This window comes from Anas platyrhynchos, chromosome 2 (genome assembly GCF_047663525.1).
Source record: "Anas platyrhynchos isolate ZD024472 breed Pekin duck chromosome 2, IASCAAS_PekinDuck_T2T, whole genome shotgun sequence".
NCBI lineage: Eukaryota > Metazoa > Chordata > Aves > Anseriformes > Anatidae > Anas > Anas platyrhynchos.
The window spans coordinates 78,107,352-78,123,917 of NC_092588.1; the positions used below are offsets into that span (position 1 = coordinate 78,107,352).

Below are 16,566 nucleotides of genomic sequence, written 5' to 3' on the forward strand. Positions count from 1 at the left end.
CTTTGACCCTGCTAGTCCACAGAAAGTAAGAATTTAGTTGTGGTGCTGGCTGTCCTGTTAATACCTTCATTCAAATGATTCAAGCCACCTGGTTGGCTTCACTCCTCAGGCCTGGATGTCACCAGGTTGATCCCCCAAGTGAAATTGTATCTCCTGAAGGGGGATTTGTGGGTGAGAGGAGGTAAGCTATTTTGTGTGGAGCTCTGGCTGCTTGCTCAGATGGCCATCACCTGCACACAGGCATGCACAGACTTATATTTCAGATGCAAAATACATGAAACTTTTGACTTAAGAACACATTCCTGAGTCACTTAAGCTTGTTCTTTATATAGTATATCATTTGTTTTGGAGTAGAAATGTTTCTTCCCCTTCCCCCTCTGCTGATGGTGTTCTAGAACAGCTGCATTTGGGGTTTTGCTTTACTTCACGAAGCTTCAGAAAGAAATGTGGCAATGACAGTGATTTTCTGTGTGTACAAGGGAAAGGGGAGTGGGCTGTTTCAAGAGATTAAAAAAAAATATTTTCCTTTTTTTCCTTCATCACAGATGCCCGAGATGTAGAGCAATTGAGCAAGAATAACATTACGCACATTCTTTCCATTCATGACAGTGCCCGTCCTATGCTTGAGGTAAGAGGGGTGGGACTGCCATAAACCTTTACTTTGCAGTTGAGTGTCACGCTCATCTTGGGGTTAATTTCATGTTCTGTATGTCTGCTGTTTTGAAACGGAGTTTGGAAATGTTTGACAGCTGTAGTCTTTGGATTCAGACACAAATTTTGTTGTTGCTGCTGTTACAACAACAAGGAATGTGGCTGACAAGGGAAGAGACAATTATAGTGTCAATCAATATAACACAACAATGGGATTGTTATTAATCTAATAGTAAAGGTAAGTTTTCTTCTGTGTGGAGTTCACACATCACTTAAACACCTATATTCCTGTTCCCCTTTTCCCACAACCAACTCTCCTTTGTAAAAGGCCACTTTCCTAAATCTTTAAAACAAATCATCTGATAAGCTTGCAGTCCTTTTCCCTGTAAAATAGCCTTACTAAGGCTTGGGGTGTGGATGAAACAAGTGCTCTTTCATATAACATTACCCTAAAGCAGCATAGCATCTGTATGTCTCCAGCACTGTAACGTGAAGTATTATTCCCCGTTTTACGGAAGGGGAACTGAGCTGAGGAGTTGAAATGACACAACTTGCTGTGTCATCTTGAGCAGCGAAAGAGCTGGAACCAGGCTGCTGGTCTCCTGTGTTTGACTCAACTGTCAAACTTTCTTGATGCCATGTTACCTTGAGAAGAAGGAGGTGTGGCTGGGCCTTGCTACACCTTAAAATCCTGATTTATATTGGAATTCAAGGCTTACTTCAAACTTAGAAGTGTGTGATGGTGTGATTAAGCTACTTTTTGTAGTGTCCATTTAACTTACGGTGTGCCTGATTCAGGTTAATTCTGAAACCTTGATCTTCAAGACTCTCCTTAGTTGAGGAGAGATGCAGTTGCACTGACTAGGGGAGATGTAATGTTTCCCCTAGGGTGTAGTTCTCTAAATGAGCCGGGGTTTGACTTGTTTTATCATCACGATTAGCAAGGTAGGAAGACTAATTATGGCACAGTTCAGCTGCAACCTCAGGCCAGTGTTCCCTGTGGTGTTGGCGGTAGTTTTGGCAGCCCACATGCTGACCCTTTCCCCCCCCGCCATCGTTTGTGGTGGTGCATCTGTTTGTGGGTCTGCGTGGTGAATAGATCTGGGAGCTCGTGTGAGTTAAATATAACCAAGTCACCTTTTCTAGCTACCCCCACAGAAGGCATGAATGATTACATTTACTGAGATCAGTTCCCAATCTGGTTCATGATGCAGTCTGAAAACTTACAGGGGAGTGGGAACAGTGACTGGCTGAGGGTGGACTTGCCTTGTTCACCTCTGCCTCTGAAAGAAAAGTTTCTCTAACTGTGCCTTCTGTTTTTGCAGCATGCAATATATTTGTCTGTGTGCTGGTGGTGTGGAAAGCTAAACTTCTCCCTAGAAAATATCTGTTAGGTTGTGTTGCTTCCTTTGTTATTTACACCTTTGCCAGGTTGTAGGTAGGTTTCTGTACAGCTTCTGTATCCACATGGTGCTTGAGGCTGATTCTCAAGCCCACTGAAGTCAAATGGGACTGCTTTTCTGATGCATTTTCAGACGTCACTGGCAGCAAGTGAGGGTTCATTGTGTTCAGAACACGTGATGTTATTCGGCCCTTTAAACATGCAATTGCTGTGATATGAGAAGCATTTTTCCCTGAGGCGCCCTGTTTTGTGTGTGTGCATTTATGTGGATGCTGATCATCTCTGAGAAGCTGTGTTTATTTTATTTATTTTTTTTTTGTGCTGTGGTAGTTGTATTTATCTTTTACTAACAATATTTTAAGTATTTCCTAATCATCCTGTAGGAAATGCTACAAATATTTCATTAAACCAAGTTTTCTCTGCAAGCCATGGAAGGGTAAGTGTTTTTAGAAGTAGAAAATTTGATGTTCCTGACATCAATTACCAAATTGACAAATTGGTGACAAATTACCATATCTCGTCAGATTTTGAAGTTACACTAGTGATTGATGTGATGCACAAATTCTTCTGATACAGCACTTAAAGCTGAAAACCTTGGGTAGAGAGTGAAAATGACCCATCTGGTGTCATTGTCCATACAGGGAAGGAGCAATACTCCAGAAGTAAAAGCAAATGTCAGCATATAAGGTGAACACCAACTTGTTAGATTGTAAAATTACTTTCCATTTTAGTAACTGACAGCATTGCCCCTCTCAGAGTATGTGATATTACAGACCGTTTTCACCTGTTCGTGTTTAAAGTATTCACAGTAGCTTTTAAAATGTGTGCTTCTTTCTGTGCTTTGCGTATGCTGCAGTATTTGGAAATACGCCTCTTTAGTTCCTCCTGGTTTACTAGCTTGCTTGAAAATGACTGTAGAGTTTCACAAAAAACACTTGTTATATCGGTTTAGGTTTCATAGTGTGTTCCTGTTGAGGAGAAATGATTTAAAACGAATGTTTTCTCACTGAAATTTGGTTTCAGAAGTTATTTTGATGATTATTTACAAATCCTCATGGACTTTTGAGTTACGGGTGTCTCATAATCAAAGTTCGGCCCTGGGAAGCTACTGGGGACTTTCAAGCTGGGATAACTAGAAAACGTAGGTTGAATCAGGTGGGATATAAGACCTTTTATACCTTTAGACATTGGCAGCATACGTTAAGTACAAGACATAGAATTGATTTGTAAGGCTTCAAGTGTTTTAGAATGGAAGGAATCTGCCAAAATCTGGACTAATCTGTCTTGCAACATTGCCACTTAATTCCTTTCATGTAAACTGCTTCAAGAAAATTTGTCCTCTAATAAAAAACAAATCTAGAATTAATTTATATTTAGAAAGCATCCTAAGGCTGTGACTTCAGCGAAGTACACCATTGCTATGCGGGGTCTTAACCACTAAGGTAAGCATTTTTGTAGTCTAAAGATGCGTATTTATAAGTCCATCAGAAAAACTATGGGTAACTGGTGGCCTGTCCAAGTGGAAGGACTGCATGCCACGTGGAACAAGGTTTGTTACCTCAGAGGCATGGAAGGAACCCCCTGAGTAAGGGCAGTGTCTGATAGTACTGTGTGTATTCCTGCACAGAGGCCTACTGTTTTATAAATCCACACAAAAGCCACATGCAGAAGAGAACAATTATGTTTCTTGCCACCTGCTTTCTAATCTCTCTCTCAGCTAGTTCAGGTTTGAAAATCTCTATTCAGAATGTAGGGGGAGAGTGAAAGGCAGATGGGAAAACAGGTATCCGTGTGCTTTAAATAATTGTCTATCTGGCAGTGGCCAGTTGGATCTCTCAGTAGAGCTCTTTTATTAAGGACGGGATAAATAGCTTTTAGGGGTGGAGACTAAAAGGCCTAAAGGCCTGACTTCTGCGCCATCCAGATATCCTAACTGAGCAGGTGCAGTCAGAACAGACAGTGAAGATGGGCACACTTAATTCTTCCTGGGCAGTTTTCCCCCCTGTCTACAGACGATATATTTCTTCAGAAAAATCCAGCTAGGCCAGTTAGAGCCTTTGCTTTTGGATTGCCCCTGCAACCATTGCTCCTTTGGGATACCCTACAAAAGGCGTGAAAAGGCCTCCCAAGATACATTCCTGTCAAATACAAATGTTCTTGACCTGCTGGAGCTTTTCAGCATGTTAGAAGAGACAAAACCTAACATGTTCCAATATACCTTGCTGCTATTGAGTAGTACGCACAGCAAAGTCATGTCAGTGACCTTCACCTTAATTTCAGTAACTCTGCTCTGTTAAGGCTGGGGTCTAACAACGTTTGTGCCACTTGATCTAAATGAAGGAGGTAAAGGCAAATCTTTTTAATTGTGTTTACAGCACAGCACAGGTTACAGGTCTGTTAAGTGATGTGTTTCACTGTCGAATTTCCAGGTGTTTGACCCTGTTTTGAGGGATGGTGCTTGGAGAAGGATGTGAGTCCAAACCAAATAGGATACTGGCGTGGACTGTGCAGCTGCTCAAACGAAACTGCATCCCATCCTGGGAAGCGTGTGCTGCTCTGGACAGCCATGTTCCAACAGCTGGACTTGGGGCATCCTTAACTACCATTCTTACCTGTCCCCTGCCACTGGGTGCACACATGGCAAAAGCAAGAGTGCTTCCTCCACTGCATTGGGCAGTGGTTGCTGTGGGTAATGCAGGAAGGCACTAGTGCTAAGGGGCGCTAGAATTTCTTCTGTTTTGACAGTCGTTCAAGTCCCAGAGACCAATATCCACAGAGAGAGGCAGGGAATGATCTGATTACAGCCCATGGGTCCCCATGCAGAGGAACCACCTCAGAATACCATGATGTGCCTGGCTGACAAATGAAGTTGCACACATTCAGGCTGGAAGGAAGCAAGGCTTTCAACAGGGAGAATAAGTGATTGTTGAAATATATGGCCAAGGCAACAGTGGATTTTCTTACGTGCTTCACTTCTGCGTGGAATTTGGTTCAAGTAAGGCTGTTACAGAGGTCTTGTTTCTCAGTCCTTGGTCTGTCCGAGACGCTTTGGGGTGCCAGTTGAGGGGACTGCTGTGTATGTTGTAGACATCTGTCCATCAGTCCGGAAGGCGACTGAAACTACCCACTTCTTTCACATGGTCCACCACACGTTTGTCAGTTACTAGTAATTTTGTTGTTTCTCTTGAGTAACGCCACAGGGTTTGACCTAGCAAATGCTTCAAATGTCTTACCAGTCGCCTGTGGTTGCGGAGCCCTTTGGGATTAATTGACTTGCAGCGCTGTCATTGTTAGACAGACTACTCGTGCATCACAGGGCGCTGTGTATGCTGCTCTCATCTTGGAGACATCATGATGACCACACTCATGTAGGTCTTAAATAAACAGGACTTTACCTGGGCGTTCTTGTACTGTCCACTGTCACAAGCTTTCCATGTTAACAGCAGCTCTGTTTGCAACACGTTGCAAACATTAAGAGTAGGTTTTTGCATGTGTGCCGCTTCTCTATGTGTGTGAGTTTTTTCTGTGCTTTCTGTTGCTAGAGAATGTTTTTCTTTTTAGTGTCCTTTTTCAGATAAGGAGCGTATCAGTGTATGTGGCAGTTTCAGTTGAAGTCATTTGAATGAAGCGTCAAAAACTGAAATCCCAGCAAAACATGCCTGATTCTGGGGGTCTTGGGGCTTTTGTCATGTCTTTCTGCCCAGTGCCAAAGCACTCAAGGTTTAGGAATACCCATATTATGTGAATAGCCAGTCTGTGTCCTGGTGATAAGCATGTGCAGGTGGTGCTGTTTCAAGTCTTGTGGCTTGTTGGATTTCTTCTCTAGACAAAAAAAGAGTGATCTTAAAGTGTGGTGTGGATTTTTTGAATGCTGCAATGTCTTCCAGTTAGTAAGAAAATTAATACCTATGAAGCATCCACTTTTCTCTGCCGCCAACGCTCAAGATACTAGCTTTTCAGGTTGTTTTTCTCCCCATTCTGCATAGTTAACCAGAGCACCAGCAGAGTACAGTTATTTGTGCTTATTTTCTTTATTATTCTGGTGGCATTAACAGTATCATCTTAACCTGGTACATGTTGTCTCCAGAGCAGTGGCTTTCTTTCTCATTTTCCTGAATCGATGACTATGTAAATATGGTAGGTAGGTGGAGGGGGTGGTAAAGAACAGCTAATTACTAACTCAACTAAGCATCTTTCTTTTCCAGTCTGATTGTGCAGCCAGAACAACTTGAATTAATTGTATCCTTAAAGTAAACCTCATGGGCCAGGTCATCTTATAAAGAGTTTGATTTTCCTTGAAAGTTTTCCTAGAAATTTTTAAATTTCTGTCATAGTCGAATTAGGGTTTCAAATACTCAGTCCCTGAGAAACTGAACTGAAAGGGAAAAGCACAGCTAACACTCTGTGCTGTTAGTTTAGAACAATCTTTCATAATCCTCGAGTAGACAGCCAAATACCATAATAAAACAATATGGCTAACAAAAATGTACTCTAATTAGAATAGAACCAGTGCGTGGAACAGAAGTTGTAGAAGAAATAAGGTTGCAGAGAAGCTGTACAACTTTTCAGCACCATTTTCAGTGCTGGATGTTGTGATATACCTGCTTGGTAAGGTATTAAGGATGAGAAAATTGCAGCTCGGGAAATAGCAAGACAGTGTATTGGATCGAATTTATGAATTAAAAAAAATAAAAATTGTCTGGAAATAGAAAAACTAAACAGTTGATCACTTATCAAAAGCTGAAAAATATTTCCAAGATCTAATGGTCATAAAGTGCAGATAATAAAGTATAGATAGTGTAATAAATAATGTCATAAAGTATAGATAACGCATTCATATCAGCCTGCATTAAGATCTGAAATCTCACTTTATGTTTTTAAACCTGTCTGGATGTTGCAAATCTTACTGCATTTCTAGCTGGACCTTATAGCTTTGCATGTCTAAAGCTCATCTGTAAACTATACTTCTGCGGGTTTTTAGAAAAGGAAAGCAAACTAATCTGTGGAGGAGCTGAACTGGCTGCTCTGGTACAATGCAAGTAATCTTCCTCTACATTTTTGGATAGTATTTTTGCTGAGGTGTTTATTTGTTTGCTTGTTTTTTCTATGTGCTATTGTTAGCACTCAAGAATATGATGGGGTTTACTATGGGAGGCTTTCACAGAAGCTATGAAGGGGGTGATAGCCTCAGTATTTTTTAGTTTTCTAATTCTCCCTTTCCATCAGCACTTCGTGGTAGTTTCTTTCTCTCGGCTACACATTCTGGACAGGATTTTTCTTTCTTTTTTTTTTTTTTCTTTCTGTTGTGTGTATTGGGGCATACACAGTGCTGAAACAGATGGAGAAAAAAAAATCCTGTCATGCCCTTTGCTGCTTCAACTCTGGAAGTGCTGAAAGCCACTTCAGTGCTTTCTTGTTTGGTTCTGTATTGTGAAGGAATATCCCCACACAGAAAACAGTCCAGAAAGTATTTGACTGGACTCAAAAGCATACCATTGCTCAACATGAGATAACTGAAAAGAGGAAAAATTGGGAAACTAAACAGCCAACATGTGCTAATTCTGGACAGATGTGGCTCAGTGAGTGAGAAAGGCTAGTCTGTTAAAGCTGTGTTATGTTGGATAGCATACAGAAGCCTTGAGCTGTAGGAGCCCATTCATATATCAGAATTGCGTCTTGATGATGTGCTGAAAGAAGCCCCTGCTCGGTATGGCCGCACAACTTGTTCTGTGCATTGGCTTTGCTGTCTTCCGTATCCAGCCCAAGCACTTACGGGAGCCATTAGAGTGAGATGGAAAGTCAGCCTTCAAAATCAGAGTTGCTAATATCATATCACAAGGCCATGGCTGTTGTATCGAGATCAGCTCTGGAAATGATTTAATTAGGTCAGGGTGTTGCATTTCCATTTCCACCACTAAGCTCTCATTATCACCAGTGTTGCTACCAGTGGTGCCACCACTGGAAGCCCTCGGTTTTCAGCCCTTGTGCTACCATCAAGAGGAAGTGTAGAAGTGCCTCTTCTACTCAAAAACTTAACTTTCTTTTACGGTGTTTCACTGCTTTTTCATGGTAAGGTTTTCCCCTCATGAGATGTTTCAGAAGACCATGCTGAGCAAAATAGCTACCATTTTTCTTTCAGGTGTGGCAGCGCCAGAAGATTTTCTCTAGCTTGAAGTAATGCCCAGTCCGGCTTTGGCTCTGCTTGTGAAGTTAGGGGCTCTGACTAATTTTTCAAAAATGACTTTGGTGCCCTGCTAAGAAGCCTCCAAGAGACTTCCACGGAGCAACTTTTAAAGTGTGTCAGGCCAGGTCTTCGTCATGAGTTACCCTTGGCAGAGGCCGCTGTGGTGGCGATGCACTGAAATCAGTTCATCGTTTGAGTTGCTCAGCACACACCAGCTGTGTCAGGGGAAGCATGCTCCTCTAGTGACAGGTGGTAGGAAAGAAAGGGTGAGGAGCTTCAGAAGCTTTCAGTAGCCAGTTGTTGGCATGAGGGTATTTTAGACCAGCAAGTGCTTGGGCCGGTGTGTCTCACTGGTTGGATACCACGTTGACTGGAGCAGAACAAATGCTCTGGCCCACCCTGTGAGAGCCTTAATCCAAGTGTGTGATGTGAGCGTGTTCCAGAGGTGTTGCCAGCGTGTTCCAGCCCTCCCTGAGAGAAAGGGGCAAGTGGGATTTATTGCTTTATCGTCGTACTCAGAGATTCCCCCATAGGGTTCAGGGACCAAGTGCGATAGGCAGTGCTCAGATGTTAGGTTTGCCACGACGTGTCTGGGAGTTTAAGTACACCCTCTAGTAAAGGCATATGAACGAGGTCCTTCCTCTCAGCTGAAGTGTGTAGTCCTGTAAATACTATAGTTTACATCTCTAAAGGAGATGTAAAGTGCAAAGTTATTAGTATTTTCTCCTACTTCCCATTCTTTCGGGTGAGCAAGGTTAAAGTTACCATTGACGTTTAGGGTTAGAAGCAGTATGTGCAGCTCTTTGTAAGTCAAGTCAAAGCCTTGACTTTGCAACATTTCTTCTTATAATGTTAGAAAGATGGACTAAGAGGAGAGATTGGGAAGGGGAGCTTTAATAGGACACTTTTTGTATTTGTGACTGGCAATTTCCAGCCTTAAGGCTGGGCTTTTCAAAAGTGTTGCTGAGCCTATTTACTAAGAAAACCATTCACTTCACAAAAAAAAAAAAAAACAAAAATCAAACACAACACATATGACTTGCAAAAAGCTATTTTATTATAATAATACAACACAAACTGAATGTATAAATTCTATTGCAGGAGCTTCCTGCTTTTCTGCAGTTCATATTCTCCATGTAATTTCAATTTCATTTATAAATATTTTTTCAAAACCAAACCTGAATGTGGTGTTCACTAAAGTCAATTAGTGGTTGTGTTTTTTGCTGAAACACAAATGTATTTTCTGTGAGTCATTAATAAAATCAACACCGATGGTGATTGCTACAGAAAGCAACTGAAAGGACAAACAAACGGTTGAATGGTTTTTCAGTTTAGCATGTTCAGTTTGGTGTATTACTGGACAAAACTCTTGATCAACTCTTGTTGGTTTGGCTTGAGGAAGCTTCGTGCTGGCTGTTTCCCACTTTAGCTTTTTTGCTGAAATGCCCCTAAACAAAAATAAGTCCTGTCCTCATCTGTTGATGTGACGACTCAAATTAACACATGGTTTTTGACTAACCTGAAAGAACTTGCCAGGTGCTGGAGGTTTTCTATTTGCATCTGGGTTCACAAATTTAAGTTTAGGGTTTTAGGTTTAAAAAAAATTTCTTGGAAGTCGTTGATGGTATCTTTACATAAATTTAAATATAGTGAGGTTTATTGCCAAAAATACAATCCTGCTCTTTTTAAAGTATTTTTTCTTTAACTCCACCCCCCCGATGGAGAATAGATTTTTGTAATTTTACATTCTTTTTTTTTAATCTTTCTTCCTTATCTTTTAATATTCTCAGTTCTAGATTCAGATTTCCAGTGCTAAGAAGAATGTCTAAAATGTTGTATATACAGCAGTGGAGGAGACCATGTTCTGAAGAATGTCTGCCAAGTGTACTGAGTTTTATAGAAATATAATTGGTCTTTAAACTATATGTTAATATGATTTTAGCTTGTAATCAAACTGAGCCTCATTCTTAATCACTTCAGAATGTCTTTTTCATAATTAGAGCGGAGAAAATGTCCGTATAGGTGCTGCACTTCTCTCATAGTACTACTCTTTACACGTTATCCTGTTTGGAGTTGAATTTTTTCTTGGCATTAAGATTTGTGTGCTCTTTAGAGATCTTATTTTTAGTTGCTGACCCATTATCTGACATGTAATACGTGCAGAATTTTGCTGTAGCAAAATGACACATCTACATGTTCTACTACGAAAACAATGACAGTTTTTGCAAGTTCAGTTAAAATGAATGAAGCTCGAGTATTTTTTCTTTTTAAGCTAAGCCATAGTAAGTAGATCAGAAATGGAGCATTCATTAAGAAATTGGACTGTTATCTTTCCTGAGCACTATGTAAAGTACTGGATTTAATAACAAAGATGTATATATTTTTTTTTTAAGAGCTAATAACATTTAGAAGGTCTTGTTTTAGTGTTACTGGCTTTTCCAAATGTGAAATTACTGTCTGGTTTCCGATCTTAGTAGATCAACCTCAAAAAAATAAACACAAGGTTGAAAAGGCCTGCAATTACTGTAGTATCTTTTTAACTTCAGTGTAAAACCTCTGTGTGAGTGCATGCATGTGTGTGTATATATATATATATACACCCATATACGCGCACCTAAACCTTTTTAATCTTAATACCTATATATTGACTGTCACGGAACTGATTTAGTTCTAGAACCTCTGAAATTGTGCAAGTGTTGTAGTTTCTCAAATACCAGTGAATTTTAGAAATTTTACCAAACTCTCGCTTGTTTCAACTTTGACAATCTTGAAATCAGAATACTTGCTCTAGTTTTGTTAGCTCTCACTGTATCGGTTTAACTGTAGCATGTAGTTTCAGGGCCTAAGAGACAGAAATCTAGTTTTGGTGGTTACTCTGTCTGCTGAAACAGAAAACAGAAAAGTAAATGATGTTTTATTTTATTCAATTTTTTTTTTTAATCTTAGCAGTTCAAATGCAGCAGAAGAAATAGGAGTGATGTTTTTAATTGATTGGGGTGTCAGAGTCATCACGTGGATAATCAGGAAAAAGTTTAGGAAGGTGTATGTTTCAGAGGGTTTGTTGGTAAAGGTGATCGATGGAGAAAGTAAAGTGAGCAGTGATTTAAAAGTACCAAATGGAGAATAGGAGTGAATTGAGAGACAAGCAGAAGGAAACTGTGTTGAGCATCTCATTGACCTAGAAGCTTAGATTTGACCTGATGAATATTCACTGGAGGACAGCCTTTTCTTTTGCATTAGGATGTGTGTGAAATGTTTCATTACCTGAGAACATAACTATTTTCAGTTTAATGAGAAAATGGGGTTGATTTTTTTCTGATAATCTGGGAAAAAGGTGGTTTGGAAAGAGAAGACAACTGGCACGTGTCAGCTGAAGAAATGTTTGAATAATAACATTGGCACCAGTATTCAGTAAAGTTAATCTCATACTTTGCGTATGATTTAATAATAATTCTTTTTACCTGTTCTTATAGTTGCAAGCTTTTCTCTTTGCTTTGAGCAAATACCATGGTTTTGGGACGAGTAGCTATTCTCTGGCGCCTAATTTAATGTGTGCAGTTGAAGTAACAAAATATCTATTTTGAGATGTTTTGTCCTTTCTCCACTGAATAATTCTTAGAAAACTGTCAGTCCAAGGGAAGAAAAAACATTGATTTAAAACTAATAAAAAAAATCCAGACTCTTCCATACAGCGTGACATTAACCTTATGTTTTGTATTCCCTTCACTAATGTGCAATTTTGGATCAACTCTGTCTGTATATTGCGTGTGCAACCAGATTAATGTTTATTGAGTGAAGCTGCTGACTCGGTACTGGTTTGGAGGTTGCTGAAATTTTCACTGGGAGATAGTCCGCTTGACTCTAACAGTCTTTTGATGTTTAGCTTACTCTCTTTTAGTTGTCGTGTTTCAGTGGTTGTTGCCTGCTTACATCTTAGGCTTTGCAGTTTCAGAATTGCAAGCAAACTCTGCAGGATAATAAAGTAGCGATGTCTGTGTCTTTCTTGCATGCTAGTACCCCATCTAAAATGTTGTAGCTATTTACTTGTTTCCTTGACAAAGTGTTCTGCTTTGAGAGGTCCCTTTGGGACAGTTCTTAGATGTTATCTGCAAAGGTATGTGCTCAGGAGGAAGAATGGTGTCTTGGGGCACAAATAAACAAATATTATGATCCTGGGTAGTGTGTTGTTTTTTTTTAAACAGACAAGAGGGTTCAGTCATTAAGTGTCTTCCTATTGCCAGTATGTTTTAAAAAAAGAATGTGTATCCAGCATGCATGAGTAAAAGCTAATCCCAGCAAAGTATGAATAGCTACACAAAAAAATCCTAATGGGTCTCATTTATGAAAACCTGCCTTGTGCAGTCCTGTGTAGCTGCTGTATTTCTGGTACCTGATTGTGATGAATGATATTTGATTCTATCATTATTCTTGTTTAAACATAAAAAAGCAAAACTTGATGGTAGGGTGGGATCCTCGGGAGTTACCAACGCTGGCCAAACTGCTTGGGTTAAAGTCACAGAGTTTCACTGGTTTATTTTTTATTTTTGTGCCTGTGAGAGTTGGGTTAGGCCACTGCACAATACTTCTGAAATCCCACCTCTAGCTATTTCTGAGTTGAGTGTGTGATTATTTCCTCACAGGGAGGAGTCCATCACCACAGCCTTCCAGAAACACCACACGCAAGACACGCATCCGTCCAAATACCAAATTCCAGTAGCTTCTCAAAGAGGAGGTGTTCAAAGTTATTTTAATCAGGCTCATTGGCTGATGCTGAGCATTTGTCGGCACAGTAATGAGAGGAGTGCTGGTGTTACTTCACTGGAAGTTGTAGGTGCTGCAGTAGGATCAGGCTCTGGATGAGCCATTCAGTACCATATGCGGTCTCCTACAGGCGAGTTTCATGCTTGCTTGCGGTACTGGGAACTAGCCAGCCATGACAAAGAAAAAGAACACTGTGGGTCTTCACCTTGTGCTGGTGCTACTTCTGCTTTTAGAGTGAACATCATCTGAAAGCCCCTCTGCATGCAGCTTGTGAAGAGCACTCAGCGTGTGCCACAGCTTCTGAAATCTGTGGAACAGCTTGTATCAGTCAGCCTGTGTTGTAGGAGCAAACCCAAGGCACACAGCATGTGCTAGTGTTAACCTGTCGCCTACTTCAGTTTTCTTTGTCTTTCTTCCCTTGGTGGTGCGGTTAATGGCATGGAGTGGTGCAGAGGTGTGACAGATTGGCATGCACGTTTACTTTCAGGTCTGAGGCCCTGTTTCTACTGGAGTGACTCACTTGGAAGTGGTGCTAGTGTCCAAGATGAACCTCTCAAATGTGTCATACAAGGTTATTATCGTAATTACCTGTCACAATACAATTACCGTCCTTGGTTCAGGAACCTGTTAGTGGATGTGTTACTACTACTGCAAGTTTCTAAGTGGATGTGTCTACATGAGCCCTTGTGGATCACCTTATGGCTCTGAGGCCATCCTGGTGCCTCACAGTAGACATCCCTTGTCCTGACACAGGGCAAGGAAGTCTGGTAAAGCACAGGCATGCTCTCAAAACTGTGTGGCTGTGAGGAAAGCACTGGCCAGAGAAGGTCTGTCAGGCTGAAAGAAAGGCTGGTGCTTTATGGAAGTGTTTGTCAGGAGGTGGGGGTGAGGGATCACCACATCCTTTCTGACGTAGCGGTGAAGTTCATGCATCTTGTAGAGGATTAGTGTGATGGTGTGTCATGGTGCAAGAGGCCAGGGCCACTCACACAAGTGATTATTATTCTTTGGTGTGAGGTGACAGGTGAAGTAACAAAATGCTTGTAGGGAAGAGCAAAGAGAGGATTCTGAGCCTGCACAGTAAAGGCAGTGCTGGAGAAGATGCTACCTCAGGTAGCTGGCACAGTTGAGCAATGAACTTTTCACATGCAGCCTTCTACCTAGCAAATGAAGTGCCTGGCAGATGTGTATTATGTTCCACCTGGCAAACATCACTTGAAGGATCTCTTGTAAATAAACGTTTGATTTTTTTTTTTTTTTCCCTTGTGTGTTACTGGATGAGTGTGCAAAGTTATCAGGGGTTTTCGTATTGTTACAGAAAGATAACCTAATGTGTATTTTGTGGTGGACTCTTTGCTGTGAATCCTTATCTTTACAAGTACATCTGAAAAATTCACAACTCTGCTTATCTCAGACGCTGAAAGACTTCCAGTGAATAATTTAGTTTTTATGTAATTGAGCTGAAACCTGTTTTCTTGGAAGTCTTATTTGAGAAGTCAGCTAAATATGCTTTCAGAAGCGTTCGTTTTCTTAATAGTCAGAAGGGCAAAGGGGGCTTTGAAAATAAAATGACAGTTAAACTGAGCGTTAACAATGCAAAGCAGTAGAGTATGATTACACTGATGTTTTAAATATACCCAGTAACACTTCCAATGCATGAGAAGTGCTTGTCAAACTTCCCTAATTAATCTTGTAACTTACTATGGTAGCTGACTAAAATGGTGAGGCTAACTTTGTGGAAGAAAAGTACGGGTTTTATGGTTGTCCTTCTTGAACTTTCAAAAAAAAAAAATAATTTTAAAAGCAAAAAACACCCCACAAACAATTTTTTTCTACAAAATGCATTGCATTTTGTTTGGTTTGCCAGCCATGTGAAAAAAAAATGATTAGCACGGATTCAAAAGAAACTGCTTATCACCATTTTAAGTTGAAGACTGTTCAGAGAAAGGGAAGGGCAGGGGACAACTTAGTTTTACTAGAAAAATAAAAATGTGATTTTGGGGGAAAAAAAAGAGCTATGCTTTTTTAGTAAAGATGTTTCTATTTTTAAAATCTTGCTGCTGGTCCCTTGGATAAGCATAACTAAGTGAAGTCTTGGCAACAAAGCAGATGTGAAAACAATGTTTTAAAACCTGGCTGCACAGAGATGGTAGTTGCTTGTCTGAATAATGATGCATCTTCCTCAAAATCTGTAAGGCTGCACCAGTCTAGACCATGAGTGGCACAGTAGTAGATAAGTGCATGTGACTTGAATGTTTTCTGCTAATTTCTTTTTGCTTCTTTACACAGGGAGTGAAGTATCTCTGTATTCCTGCTGCTGACTCACCCTCGCAGAACTTGTAAGTTATTTAAAAATATAAAACACAAAAACACAGAAGTCCTTCAGTACACCATGGTGCCTGTTTCACAATAACCTAAAAGATCTGATTCTGATCTCTGACAAATACTGCACTAATGTGTTTTTTTTATCTGTTAATAAAACACAATAATGCTTTCTTGCAGCCACTTTGGTTCTGCCCCTGCTTTTTGTAAGGGGTTTATAGGAGGGTCACTACATAAACATTGTTCATCCATTTCTGGCTCTAAACTGTAGGGGTTCCTCAGTGAGGCTGTTTGGAATTTATTCCCAGTTTATTCTAGCCATTATTTTTGTGAATCTTTTTGCTTGACTACTTTTTCTTGCTTGCACTATCTCTAGCCCCTAAGAAGTGGAAAATACATGCAAAAGCTATGAAGCCTGGTGCTTCAAAGGTTAAAATAAAATCCTCACAGTGGGCCTTTGATAAAAAGCCCCAGTGTGCAAAGTACTCCTGCAACTGTCTGCTCTGGATGACTTGGCACCTACGTCTGAAGGCCCCACTGCACTTATTAGTAGACTGGCATGATGGGGAATTTGTCTGCACTGGAGTGGTTGTTGCCTTGAGCATGTATGTACTGAAACTGCTGAGTCCCAGCCTCGATCTTTCTCATTGCTGCTCACATTCGTGAAATGTTGATTGACTTGCCCTTGGTTTTAATGTTTTGAACCATTGAACTGAAGGTGCGTGGCAAATCTTGATTCCAAAGAGAAATCAAAACAAATTTTGTAAGAGAACTTGGATGGTGACCAACTCTTTCTTCTAGAACTCACTGTTTATGTTGGGGACAGATGAGGGGGGTTTCAGCCACATCCTGCTAGCAAGTTTTGTAGAGAGGCAAGTACTTGAAAGAAGCCTGGTATGTACGGAAGGAAATGCAGCACTGCTTTTCTCTCACATCACAGCAATATTCCGGCTGATGCTTTCGGTGGATATTTTTAGAGAGTGTATTTCTCATACCCTAGAAAGATTCCAGTGTGGCATTTGATGTGTATTGGTTTGTCTTCTCATTGTGATGTGTTTCTGTAATGATTAAAAAAAATAATAAAAAGCTCCCACCACCAACAAATAAACACAAACCAAAAACAAACAAGGCCCCCTTGTTCCCCTCCCCGAGCCACAAACCCTTAATTTTCAAGACAGGTCTGTAATGAGAAGGCAGATGGTTAACTACCTTTGTCACAGACAACTAGCTACGTTTGATACTTAAA

At 40.5% G+C, this 16,566-nt stretch overlaps 1 protein-coding gene across 2 annotated transcripts in view; it reads left to right on the plus strand.

Moving 5' to 3' along the window:
- The window catches only part of DUSP22 (dual specificity phosphatase 22), a 40,254-nt gene that overhangs the window by 11,312 nt on the left and 12,376 nt on the right, over positions 1-16,566 (plus strand). For both annotated transcript variants that reach the window (XM_027451697.3, XM_072034987.1), the window contains 2 exons: positions 546-628; positions 15,288-15,337. In XM_027451697.3, the coding sequence (XP_027307498.1) occupies positions 546-628; positions 15,288-15,337 (133 nt within the window). The remainder of the gene's footprint in view (positions 1-545; positions 629-15,287; positions 15,338-16,566) is intronic.